The sequence below is a fragment of the Mustela lutreola genome, chromosome 18 (assembly GCF_030435805.1).
Source record: "Mustela lutreola isolate mMusLut2 chromosome 18, mMusLut2.pri, whole genome shotgun sequence".
Lineage (NCBI taxonomy): Eukaryota > Metazoa > Chordata > Mammalia > Carnivora > Mustelidae > Mustela > Mustela lutreola.
The window spans coordinates 2,183,355-2,197,439 of NC_081307.1; the positions used below are offsets into that span (position 1 = coordinate 2,183,355).

At 37.2% G+C, this 14,085-nt stretch overlaps 1 protein-coding gene across 10 annotated transcripts in view; it reads right to left on the reverse strand.

Annotated features, from left to right (window-relative positions):
- Nucleotides 1-3,901: 3,901 nt before the first annotated feature.
- PSD3 (pleckstrin and Sec7 domain containing 3) overlaps nucleotides 3,902-14,085 on the reverse strand; it is a 769,411-nt gene continuing 759,227 nt past the window's right edge. For all 10 annotated transcript variants that reach the window (XM_059155883.1, XM_059155885.1, XM_059155884.1 and 7 more), the window contains one exon: nucleotides 3,902-12,789. In XM_059155883.1, the coding sequence (XP_059011866.1) occupies nucleotides 12,574-12,789 (216 nt within the window). In that variant the 3' untranslated portion in view covers nucleotides 3,902-12,573. The remainder of the gene's footprint in view (nucleotides 12,790-14,085) is intronic.

A 14,085-nucleotide genomic window follows, 5' to 3' on the forward strand; every position in this document is an offset into this window, starting at 1 on the left:
CTACAAGAGACACATTTGGAACCTAAAGATATATCCAGACTGAAAGTGAAGGCTGGAGAAGCATCTTTCATGCCAAAAGGCCTCAAAAAAAAAAAAAAAAAAAAAAGCTGGGGTAGCAATTCTCATATCAGATAAATTAGACTTACTGTGTTCAGAGATACAGAAGGACAATACATCATTCATTAAGGGACTATCCACCAAGAAGATCTAACAATTGTAAATATTTATGCCCCCATATTGGTTTTTTCTGGAGCAGCCAACTACATAACCCAACTGTTAAACAAAATAGTCATATTGATATGAATACATTAATCATAGGGGATTGTAACATGCCACTCTCAGTAATAGACAGATCATCCAAGCAGAAAATCAACAAAGAAACAAGAGCAGTGAATGACACACTCAACCACATGGACCTCACAGATATCTACAGAACATTCCATCCTAAAACAACAGAATACTCATTCTACTCAAGCACACATGGACCTTCTCCAGAATAGACCACACACTGGGTCACAAATCAGGGCTCAACTGATGTTAAAAATTTCAGATTATTCCCTGCGTATTCTCAGACCACAATGCTTTACAACTAAAACTCAACTAAAAGAAAAAGTTTGGAAGGAATTCAAACACTTGGAAGCTAAAGACTTTGGAAGGACTACAAACACTTGGAAGGTAAAGACTACAAACACTTGGAAGCACAAGAATGTTTGGTACAACCAGGAAATCAAGGAAGAACTTAATTCATGGAAACCATTGACAATGAAGAAATATCAGTCCAAAACCTATGGGATATGGCAAAGACCATATAAGGGGAAATACATAGCTATCCAAGGCTCACTCAAGAACATTAAAAAGAAAATCCCAAATATACCAACTCTCTGACACCTTAAAGAACTGGAGAATCAACAACAAATTAAGCCAACTCTGTACACATGATGTGAAATAATTAAGATCAGAGCAGAGATCAATGAGTTAGAAACTAGAAATACAGTATAACACATCAATGAAACTAGAAGCTAGTTTTTTTAAAGAATCAATAAGACCGATAAACCATTGGCCAAACGAATCCAAAAGAAAAGAGAGAAGGCTAAATTAATAAAATTATGAACGAAAAGGGAGAGATCACAACTAACACCAAGGAAATAGAAATAATCATCAGAAACTATTGTCAACAGTTATATGCCAATAAGTTAAGCAACCTAGATGAAATGGATGCATTCCTTGAAAACTGTAAACTTCCAAGATTGCATCAGGAAGAAATTGACAACCTGAAGAGACAAATATCTAGTAATAAGATTGAAGCAGTGATCAAAAACCTCCCAAAGAACAAGAGCCGGGGACCTAATGGACTCCCTGGGGAATTCTACCAAACTTTCAAAGAAGAAATACTACCCATTCTCTTATAGCTGTTTCAAAAAATAGAAACAGAAGGAAAACTTTCAGACTCTTTCTATGAAACCAGCATTACCCTGATCCCCAAACTGGCAAAGACCCCATCAAAGAGGAGAATTTCAGACCAATATCCCTGATGAATATGGATGCCAAGATTCTCAACAAGATCCTAGCTGATAGGATCCAACAATACATTAAAACGATTATCCACCATGACCAGGTAGGATTTATCCCTGGGATGCAACTGTGGTTCAACATTTGCAAATCAATGAATGTGACAGAACAAATCAATAAGAGATTTGTCCTCCCAATTGATGCAGAAGAAGCATTTGACAAAATACAGAATGCTTTCCTCAATAAAACTCTCCAAAGTACAGGGATAGAGGAAACATTCCTCAATGTCATAAAATCTATCTGCAAAAATTCCACAGCAAATATCATTCTCAATGGGGAAAGGCCCACTCTCATCACTGTTGTTTGACATAGTACTAGAAGTCCTAGCAACAGCAGACAACAACAACAGCAACAACAACAAAAAATAGATATTCAAATTGGCAAAGAGAAGTCAAACGCTCTTCACAAATCATGTGACACCCCCAAACTACTAGAACTCATACAGAATTCAGTAATGTGGCAGGATACAAAATCAATGTACAGAAATCAGTTGCTTTCTTATACAGTAACAATGAAACTATAGAAAGGGTAATTAGAGAATCGATTCCATTTACTCTAGCACCAAGAACCATAAGATACCTGGGAATAAACCTAACAAAAGAGGCAAAGGTTCTGTACTTGAGGAACTACAGCACACTCAGGAAAAAAAATTGAAGAAGACATAAGAAGATGGAAAAATATTCCATGCTCAAGGATTGGAAGAATAAACATTGTTAAAATGTCTATGCTGCCCAGAGCAATCTATACTTTCAATGCCATCCCAATCAAAATTCCACCAGCATTTTTCAAAGTGCTGGAACAAATAATCCTAAAATTTATATGGAACCAGAAAAGACCCAGAATTGCTAAGGAAATGTTGAAAAAGAAAAACAAAGCTGGGGGCATCATGTTGCTCGATTTCAAGCTTTACTACAAAGCTGTAATCACCAAGAGAGCCTGGTACTGGCACAAAAACAGACAGGTAGACCAGTGGAACAGAGTAGAGAACCCAGATATGGACCTGCAAGTCTATGGTCAAATAATCTTTGAGAAAGCAGGAAAAAATATCCAGTGGAAAAAAGACAGCCTCTTCAGTAAATGGTGCTGCAAAAACTGGAGAGCTATGTATAGAAGAATGAAACTCTACCATTCTCTTATACCATACACAAAGATAAGCTCAAAATCGATAAAGGATCTCAATGTGAGGCAGGAATATATCAAAATCCTAGAAGAGAACATAGGCAATAACCTGTTGACATTGGCCACAGCAACTTCTTTCAAGGTATGTCTCCAAAGGCAATGGAACCACAGCAAAAATAAACTTTCAGGACTTCATCAAAATCAAAATCTTCTGCACAGCAAAGGAAACAGTCAATGAAACAAAGAGGCAACCCACACAATGGGAGAAGATACTTGAAAATGACAGTACAAAGGGCTGATATCCAAGATCTATAAAGGACCCCTCAAACTCAACACCCACAAAACAGATAATCATGGCAAAAAATGAAGACATACAAATGGCTAACACATGAAAAAATGTTCATCATCACTAGCCATCAGGGAAATTCAAATCAAAACCACGCTGAGATACCACATTAACACCAGTTAGAATGGCCAGAAGTAACAAGACAGGAATCAGCAAGTGTGGAGAGGATGTGGAGAAAGGGGAACCCTCTAACACTGTTGATGGGAATGCAAGTTGGTGCAGCCACTTTGGAATACAGTGTGGAGATTCCATAAGAAATTAAAAATAGAGCTTCCCTATCACCCTGCAATTGCACTACTGGGTATTTACCCCAAAGATACAGATGTAGTGAAAAGAAGGGCCATCTGTATTCCAATGTTCATAGCAGCAATGGCCAGAATTGCCAAACTGTGGAAAGAGCCAAGATACCTTTCAGTGGATGAATGGATAAATAGGATCTGGTCCATATATACAATGGAGTATTATGTCTCCATCAGAAAGGATGGATACCCTACTTTTATCAACATGAACAGGACTGGAGAAGATTATGCTGAGTGAAATAAGTCAAGGAGAGAAAGTCAATTATATGGTTTCACTTACTTGTGGTGCATAAGGAATAACATGGAAGACATTAGGGGAAAGGAAAGGAAAAGTGAATTAGGGTAAATCGGGGGGAGATGAACCATAAAAGGGTGTGGACTCTGAGAAACAAACTGAGGGTTTTGAATGGAGGTGTAGGGGGTTAGGTGAACCTGGTGTTGGGTGCTAAGGAGGGCACGTGTTGCATGGAGCACTGGGTGTGGTGTTATAAACAGTGAATCTTGGAACACTAAAAAAAAAAAAGTCCCATATCCCCAAACATAAAATATTTTCTCAAGTATTCTGAAGTTAAGGTGATTAGGATGGAATTTTATTTTTTAACTTTCCAAATCAACAGATGTTATTTTTAACATTAAATTTGGTTATGAGAATACAGATATATAGACTAGGCACCATAAAGCAGTGATGAGCATTTGCATTTTAGGGCAATAATTAACTCTTCAGTCCTCTTACCTTGATGAAAAGTGTTAGGAGTATAGGAATGCAAATTAATTTTTGAGATTACTTTAAAACTTTTGTTCTTTCCTTGCTTAAAGTCTCCTGATGAAGACAGTATGTGTCCTAAGTCTCATCAACCTTTATGCAAATGCAAGTTTTACAGAAATTAATGGAGGTGAGTAAGAGCTAACAGTTTGACTTTCTTAATACCTTTAATCGATTACCCTGGTCAAATCTCTCACTGTAGGCTTTTGGCTATCTTTTTAATGCAGGGGGGTGTATTGTGTTGTTTTGATTTTTAAAGGTATTATACAGTTGCTTAAATAAGCAAATAAAAATATTCCCCTAAATCATTGAAATTTGTTAATTTATTTTTCTAAAGTTTGTACATTTACATATATCATATACATATTTTAAATCCTTTGCTATTTTGCATGACTTCTATTACATAAAATCCACTTAAATTCAATAGATTTTGTTGTTGTAAAACAACAAATTATCCCCAACTTATAAAAACACAGGAACAGTTATATTCATAAACATTTACACAATAGAGAAAAGTACTGTGTATATGTCACAGGTTCTATACACATCAGGTGACTCACTTGTCTACATGGTTTAGGTTTACTTCAACAACAGTGAAATGGGGTAATATTTATATACAACTATTTTAATAAAAAATAAAGCAATTGTAAAATGTAAACTTAATTTTCAAAATATTCTCTAAACACTTTAACAATACCCACATAAATTACTGTTCCATTAAAAAGATGACCACCATAAATGCCGTAATTTTCTAGGAGATGGCATTTCTTCAATCTGGTGGGTGATAATAAGGAACAGGTTTCCAGTACAGAATTCAGTCCCACTAGCTTACCTAGGTCTGCTAATGCTGACAGACTGGCCACTGAAAAGGAGTAGTCTGCTCTTTTGTCACTACCTTCACAGTTTGCAGGGAGATATGGCACCAGGACTACAGTCAAACTGCAATGATTGGTGGAGAAAACTTTGAAGATAAAGGAATGGTCCACACTGCCAAATAATCTGAATCACAGCAAATATAACTCCGTTACTAGGCTGGAAAAGTTAAGAAGCTTGTTCTGTATTAAAGGATACATACTACCTACCACCCTTCTACCCATCCTACAGTAATCAAGGCTGACAGTATTGTTTCTCCACTTGTATAAATTTCTGTTCTAGAAATGGGCTCCTAAAACCTGAGGTAAAAGAGAATGCAGGGAGGCATTTAGGCCTTTACCCAATAGCTCTCATCTGAACTGAGTAGAAATGCAAAGCAATAAGCTTAGTGTTTCTTGACCCATCGCACAGAACTGAAACATCCATTTCCAGAAATCTGGGTGCAAAGGCAAGATATCATCCCTCCCTGGTTAGAGTTCAATGTGCCAGTTTGTTTCTTGCAAAGACAAAATATATGGTCTTGGCTTCAGGTAGAGAATTTTTAAAATACCTTTGTCATGTGTCACCACCAGTGACTCAGTCAATCTGAATGGATCTCTTTCCTCAGAAGGGTCAACCTCTTAGAACAGCTTGATTCCCAAAGCTAGGGAAATAGCACTGAAATCCAGGATGTGCTTGCTGCTCAGTAGAAGCCCTAGTGGAGTGGGAGGCCAGAAGAGAAGCTCCGCTTTGCAGAGAGAATATATTATCACTCTCTGTATTGCCCCAGTATTCAGGGGTCAGAGCAAGGAGCCTCAGACCTACAGTACTGTCCTTAACTGAGCTTTCTGAATAGGATTCTCCTGGGAGTGTCTGTCTAAAGTCTTATCTACACAAGCTCACAGGGAAATGGCAAGTGAAACCCCAAATTTCTCTCCACTAACCAACATTTTCAGGAATTGAAGAGAAAGTGCTTTTTATAACACAATTAGTGAGAGTTTAGCTCTTTACCCTGCAAAGGAAAATACATTTTAGCTAAGTTTCTTTTAATCTCCATCTTCACTGTCATTGCTTAACTGTTCAGCATACTTCAATCTGAGCTTCTCACCAGTACAGCTCAAAAGGGAGTGTGTACAATTCACATCAATGCTCCTATGGTAAGTACTTTGTTGCTGCTCCATTTATGTTCCTATCTCAAAGGAATGATCTCCAGGGCAAGCAGCAATGCCACCCTGGAAAAGAGTGAACATCAATCAGCCTTCTGGAATGTCCCCATGCTACTGCAGGGTTTTGGGAGACCTCCTGCTTGTGAATTATAAGAAAGATTTCAATTTGGTGGATGTGACAGTATGTCCTCACGTATTTGTTAAAAATCCAATGCTTCTCAAAGTCAGACACTAGAGCTCAAACTCCTCCCTAGCCCTTAGAAAACATTCCTGTGATGCAGCTTCCACCACTCTGGTTCATCACCTCATTTACACTCTGGCCCTTTGTGTTTTAAGTTTCTACAACTTAAAACATTCACTATGTGCACATGTGTGCTAGTGTATGTACACGTGTGAGAGCCCAGATGTGTAAGACTTTCCCCTTACACATCTAAGGGGACAGTAAACTGGTTCTGAATCTCTCAGGAGCAGAGGACTGACCACATGTATGTCTACCTTAAATGGAAGGCAACCAGCTCACACACTTCCCCTAACAAGCCCCCTAACTTCAATTTGGTCTAATTAGTCTCATTCCTATAACTTAAAAAAGTATTCTAACAGCATTAAAAATCAATGTGCATATATACTCTCTATACAGTGAATATTATTATCCACACCAAATGGTTACTTGGCTTTATAACCTACATGGCTTTGTATTAAAAGTCCAAACATTTCAAAAGATTAAGGCCCAAAATGAAACTTTATTTTGGCTACTCCTTTTGTATATACTTTCTGAATCAAACGTATGCTTTTGCAAATCACTATAATTTTTAGAAAGAAACACACTCTTGCAGAACAAAGACCCTGCTGATAAGTCACAGAGCCAGTTCACTGCACGTCAAGAACAAATTAGGAAATATATTTGCGAAAATAGTTTGAAATTGTAGAATGAATAAAAACTCCAATGTAACTACCAACACACTACTGCAGACTGGAGCTGAATATTAGTCTCCCATCCCACAACTCCAATTCTCTGAACCAGATGCAAAGAATAGGAGCCAGTATGTTTAAAAATATACTGCACTCAATCACTCACTCAAACATACTCAGTTGCGGCTTTAATACACCAAACATGCTGGTTAATATACATTTAATCTCTAATTATCTATTTACACACTGTAAGATAAGCAGTAAGCTCAAACAACTAAGGCCAGTGGCTCTTCTTTGGGGAGAGGCAGGAAGAGACCTAAGTATAAAAATATTAAATAAAGTTTTAACCTGGTCCATAGCCTGCCCTAAAATTCTTTTACTTGTGATACTAGATGCTAATTTGTACAACTGCAAACCTAGAATATAGTACCTGATCTTGGGAAGCCCTGATACACTTGAACATTGTAATATTTCTTTAAAGTAAAGAGGGTAAGGAGGTGGTGCTAGAAGAGTGGTTTGAACTACTGTAAAACAGACACAGGCACAAAAATGATATGGTGGGCACTTACTCAATTCTTCTGAAAGCTCGATTTTTCTGGACCAATTACAACAATAAAGAACGTGTGCTTTAAAGCATCACATTTTGTAATAAGCCCAAAACTGTCAGTTTGATTTTATGGTTAAGTGCTCAGGATACTGAAGTTGTTAAGACTGCATAGGATGCCTGTTTTTTTTTCTTCTGTATATCGCAAATTATAATGAGCTATCCCATTAGTATTATACACAGTACACTGAAATAGTTTCACAAAGTTAGTTCAGAGTCATTTTTGCCCTGGTGATTCAAAGATCTTAGATGAAATTTTTAAACATACAATCTTATTAAAAATCTAATCAAAATATCATTTTAAGTTTAATAAAACAGTACCACTATATATACTCTCAATAACTGTATTATATAATCAATCCTATGAGGTTTTTACTTGCTTTTCATATCACACTGGTTATTAAAGATAAAAATAAATTTGATATGCATATACCATACACTGATACACAGTCTACACATTGATACATATACATATACACACATACAATATAAATACCCACAATACAACATTGGCAATGACAGAAAGCATTTTCTTTGATGTCTGACGTACTAGCTCTATGAATATTCTCCAAAAGCCTGCAATACTACAGATACACACATAAATTACAAAGAATGAGCCAGGGAGATTTAAGGAAACTGTATATACAATTACTTAACTTAATTGCAATATTTTCTTGCTGTTGCATTCAAGTCAACAAACTATCATGCAGATTCAAGTATGTACTGACATTCTCTCTATGAAGATATTCTCTTTGCATGCAATGGGTATTATTGTCTGAAGCAGAATACTGCCCACTTGGGTTTTGGATACTACAGGTACAAAAGGAGAATGACAATGGCTTTCGACTTTAGTCCCCCTTTTAACAGTGAGACACTGGAAAGGAATCTGAGGACAAAGCACCTCCCTATCACTTGTTGGAATTATTTTGTAGTGAACTACTGACCTGTAAAGTCCTCTATGTGACTTGATAGTATAAGATGTTAAAGGCTGATGGAAATACCTGTTGACTTGAGGCCAATTAGTAGCCTGACCTGGCCTGGGAGAAGAGACAGCAAGAAAGATTTCAAGCAAGGTAGACCCAGAGACTGAGAAAAACAGATTTAAACCCAAAGTTACACTATTATTCATTAAACTTTGAATAAGTCCTAGGATGCCACTTTGGTTCTTTGCTTAACAGTGTTACTGTTACAACTGGAAAAAATTGTCATTCAAAAAGTGAAGAGATTGTTCGCTGCTAAAATTAAGGAAGGTAGCTACCAATGTGCTGAAAACTTGACTGGGTCCATGAGCTAATGTACCGAAACTTGGACCTACCACGCTCTGAAATTCCCTGTGAATTCTGGCTTTAAAAAGCCTAACTGATGACTACAAGGAAAGATGCCAAAGGAATTCAAACTCTTAAGAACAAGTAACTATACCAAGAAAGTCTTGATAGTAAGACAACTTCTAAAAGGTAAAGTTTCTTTCCATTGTCTATGATTAGGGATAAAGGCAGAGCAGAGTTAAAGCTCATACCAAATCAGGCCCTGCCTTACCTAAGAACAGCTTTTCAAGCTCTTTACATCAGAAGGAGTAGCAGGCTAGGGCCAGCAGAAAACTCTCCTTCACTGCTGGTTATATAAATTCTTCTGCAACCTCAGAAGTTCTGTGGTTTGGCCACAGGGTGAAATACAAATTCTAGAGACCACCTCTAGCTTGGTGTTAGAAAGCCAGCCAATTTTGCTCTTCCAGAATTAATTCCCTCATACTGCTCATCTTCTGAATTAGGATAACAAAGAAGCCTAGAGGGTCTTGCACAGTTACTTTCTACCTTCTTTACCTAAGATCAATAGGAACTACAGTTCTACCAGAGGAGTCTCCTACATATTGGTTTTACTTATGATTAATTAAAATACATGAAGTATTGCTTGGTTTATTTAGGCGTTGCTAAGAGTTACCAAAATGTTTCTTAAAAACTCACTTCAAACGATGGCTATAGCCTGGCAATAAAATGAAGACTCTGCATGCTAGTAGTTAAGTTTGATTGCTAACAATGGATTTCTGACATCTCTTGAAAGGTCAACATGCGGGGTGGGGGAACAAATCTTGAAAGCACTCAAAAGATTTTATACATGGGCCACTTCTATGGTCAATTTTGCAACAAGACTATCACCAAGGTGTTCTGATGGCTATCAAGATTTTCTGTACAAAAAATAATATTAAGTGTATTTATGTGAAGGAGAATAATGATTTATCACATGGAGAGAAATCCCAAGGCTCCTGGTGCTGAGGTATGGGTGAGGAGTGGGGATGGGAAGAGGGGGAGTACCTTCAAAGGGAAAGGAGGAGAGGTCCCCTGTACTGTGAACAAGGCAGCAGGCTTGGGATAACTGTGAAAGGAAATGTCTTCAGTTTCTTCTGACTAGATACCACATGAAAGAAATGATCATGAAGGAAACTGTGGTTGGCTATGGGCAAGATTCAGAATCTAGTCAAATCAGGGGCCCTTTCCTCCTACTGGATACACTCTTGGCCTGCTAGGCGCACTGACAACAGACTGGGTAGAGGTATCCTCAATGCATCCCTGCAGATGGGCAACATCATGTCAGGGCAATCTGGGATCCTGGCTAACAGAAAAACCTTTTGCAGTTGTTTTTAAAGAGAAACTATGCAAACATAGTATATGGCCGCTTCCAAGTGTCCTTCTCATTCATTTATCTATTAGCATATACAGCAGTTCCTGTGGCTAACATTAGTGAATCATTCACTAGGCATAATGCTGTAGTGGTGCTGATGCCAACTGAGCACTTCAGAACTACTCTAAACGTCAGAAACACTGCAACAAGGTACCATTTCATGTCTATTATATACTGTAAGTAAAATACACAGAGACATTCTATATACACAGACACAGCCACACTGTGGACAAACACATTCATTTACTTTTCTTTAGTTATTGAAGTTCAGAGATGACATAGTCTAGGTATTTCTCTCTGCTTGGTATGAATATCTAGGCAGAAAACAAACAGGTTAATTATTCAGATTTAAGGAAGAAAGATGATTCCCTTGTGGAAATCTTGGATTTGGTCAGAAGCTACAGAAATTAATCAGGAACACAGGGCCATATTGGTAACTACCTTGTTTGTTTTATGGTTCTGAAACATAAATTTAGTCATTGCCTTTATGTAAACAAGATAGAGGGTTAGAATAAGTTTTTCAAAGGGGTGGCAAAATATTTATCACAAAGCAAGCAGCTACAACCATAGCATGGGGTTTCTCTTTTCTGGGCACTAGCAAATATGGGCATTTATAGAGGTAAAGGAAATAAATGTTAATACATAATGCTGGCATACCAGAACAATATGCCACTAGAAACCACCACAGTTTAACAGCAAGTTTTCTCTAATTTACCAGAACCATGATATTCATGCAGAGTCCCTGATTCTTTGGTCATAGTACCTTTAACTAATAAACTGAGTAGAACTAGAGCAAATATGTATGGGAAGGAAAAGAGTATTCAAAGTGATTCCAATAGATCTGAAGTCATGGAGATTATAGCTCTCAGGATCACAAAGTTTCAGGATTTCAAAATCAGAAACTTCTAACTCATAGAGGGCTCATTTTCCACTTTCTCTTCCTCTATAAGAGAATGTGCTGTTTCTCCTTGTAAACTGCAAAGGTACCATCACTGGAACAGACTCATTACTATAAGGTTAATAGAACTATTTTGTGTAGGTAGAAAATAATGATTTAAAATAAAGTACTTATTTATAGGAAAAAGTTCAATAGTAGCAGAGTGAATTGGCTATCAAAAAGACTGAGATAAGAATAAAGTAAGTAACCTTGCATAGGCAGCCAGTAGATTCTTCAGTTTTCCAGCCACAATTCATTCAATTTATTACTTTCAGATTTATTTTAAAGAATCAGTATTCATTGCATTGCTGAACTGCAGCTACTTTTTCCTGTCTTATTTTGTCTTGATTAAAAAAAGAACAAAAGGGGTCCCATTTGCAATATTACTTTGTTAGGAAGACCCCAGTATTTCATAAACAGGAAATAACACCATGACTGAATAACCTAATTCCTGAATGACAGGGTATTGATGATAGAGATGATTCTGGATTCCTAGTCTAGACCCTGGGAGTGAGGTAACAATTTCCTACACACCAAACACATGCCTACTGCTACAGCTCCCCAAGAGTCGATTATTGCCACTACCCTTTAGGAAACAAAATGAACTTGGTGTTGTCTTTCCACAACCTTCAATGGCAAAAGATTTCACTCCCTCCTTCCTTCTTTGGCTGAAATGTAATCAACACTTCAAGGAAGCTAATGCACTTCTTAGGTTCTCCAAGTCCTCTGACCTTCACACTTCCTATCCCTGCTTTCAGCAGGGTCACAACTCAACAGTGAGTGCGAAGATGTATGCACACCTGCATCACAGTGGAACATCTTGAGTCCCAGAACTGTAATTCTTAACTGAATTTCTGTGAGTGCTCAATTTCACTTCTGTGACTGAGCAAGATTTCACATATAAAGGCTTATATGAACTCTGGCTAGAATTTGCTAACTACCAAGTTCGTCCAGTTAAATGTTTCACAATGAATTAAATTTTTTAACCTTCAAAAAGTGTAATAGCTGATTCAAGAATACATAAAATGACTGAGCAGAGGGCAAATAAAAAAACCAAAGGAAAAGTGACACACAATTAATTCTGAAATCATGATCCCCTCCCCCTCACGAAAAAGGTGCATTAGTCATCAAGTAGCAAAAAAATCACCAAAGCGAAGAAATTAAGAGCAAAGAGACAATCAGAACAGAAACTAACAAAACTATACAATAGAAAAGGTTACTAATGCACCGTTTAGTCACAGACTGTTTAAAAATATATTCACGGGTTTACCAGAAAGATCTTGAAAAACTCTATTTTGCTCCATGACCAGTACTTCCTGGTCACAGATGGATTCTAAGTAACTTTTTGCTTAATGCTTGGTGTTTCAGGTCGGTGATCTTTTCTCTCTGACACATTACGCTTAACCTTGGCTGTGACTGGGGATGAATCCGGATTCAGTGAAGGACTTGAATGTGACTTCTTCAGTCCGGCAGCCTCATTTTCATTGTTACTCAGGAGCTCCTTGCCTCCTCCTTTTAGAATGCTGACATAAATTTCATAACGGGTTTTCTGGAGGGAAATTCAGAGAAGAATGGTAGTCAGTATACTGTTCATAAATGCATGGAAAAATCATGCTTCTTCAACATCCAGGCACAAGAATGGTAGAAGCGTGAGGAGCTATGACCTCTGGTTGTGGGCAATTAGGTGGCTCCTATGGTACAGTCACCTGAGCTTCCCTCAAATGACCAAGGCCTTCACTTGAACCTAGCTTGGATATGGTTATTTACTCCCTTTCCTACCCCCTGTAATTCTACAAAGACTCAACTTGAGGAATCAGTCTACGGTGAAATCTACTCTCCAGTTCCCTACAAGATCACAACACTTTCTAGAAGCTGCTCTGGGTTTCCCACCATTGCTTTTCTGTTAGAATTACCAATTTCTCAGAATACTGTAGTTTCTCAGAAAACTTCAAATTATATTCTGATATTTTCCTCATACTATGAAATTTTTTTCATCATCAATTATTTCCTTAGTATCGATTATGTTTTAAATGGCTCCTTGATTCTATCTCTGTGTATCTTTGCCTAAAAATAACTGACAAGCACACTGCAGAATTTTTTTTTCTCTAACTCTAACTGATATTTGTTTGTTTATTTGTTTTTATCTGGGTCACTACAGAATATATGTATATATATCTTGCAAATTACAGATGGGCCTCAGATTCTTGATTTGATAGATTCTAGTCAAAATAAGCCTTTTACTGTACTGCTTTGACATATGAAGCATTTATAGAAAGCATAAAGTATTTTTTGTTTTTAAACAAAATGAAGTGTCAGTTATAATTATCCCAACGAAGGCAGGCAGATTCTCTGACTATAAATATTTTAAGGCTTTTCCAAGTTAGACTGAGATTTTAAGTTAATAATTATGATGTTGAAGTTATTGGAAGTTACTCTTTTAGTTGTTTTGTTAAAAAGTGGGAAAAAGTGGCTAGTAATTAAGCTTGCTCTGGGTCTGGTCAGTATCTATGTGGAGATGCCAAGTTTTGCTTGATAATGATAATGACATTTACATGAAGTGCTCATAGGCTAATTTCAGGTCATTAATACAATAATCATGTACCAAATCAGTACATTACTTTCCCTATTTTATAGTAAAGGAGATAGAGGCAATGAGAAGTCCAAAGTCAGAGCTTGCAAAGAAGATGGGATTTAAAGTCAGGAAATCTGACTCCAGAACCCACTGTCTTAAGATATATCTCCTCACTGGATATGAAAATATAGGCATGTATATTTTAGGATGACTACTCTTATAGTTTGTTTAGTCAATTAAATAAGGCATTCTCAATCCCCCCATTCCTGTGTC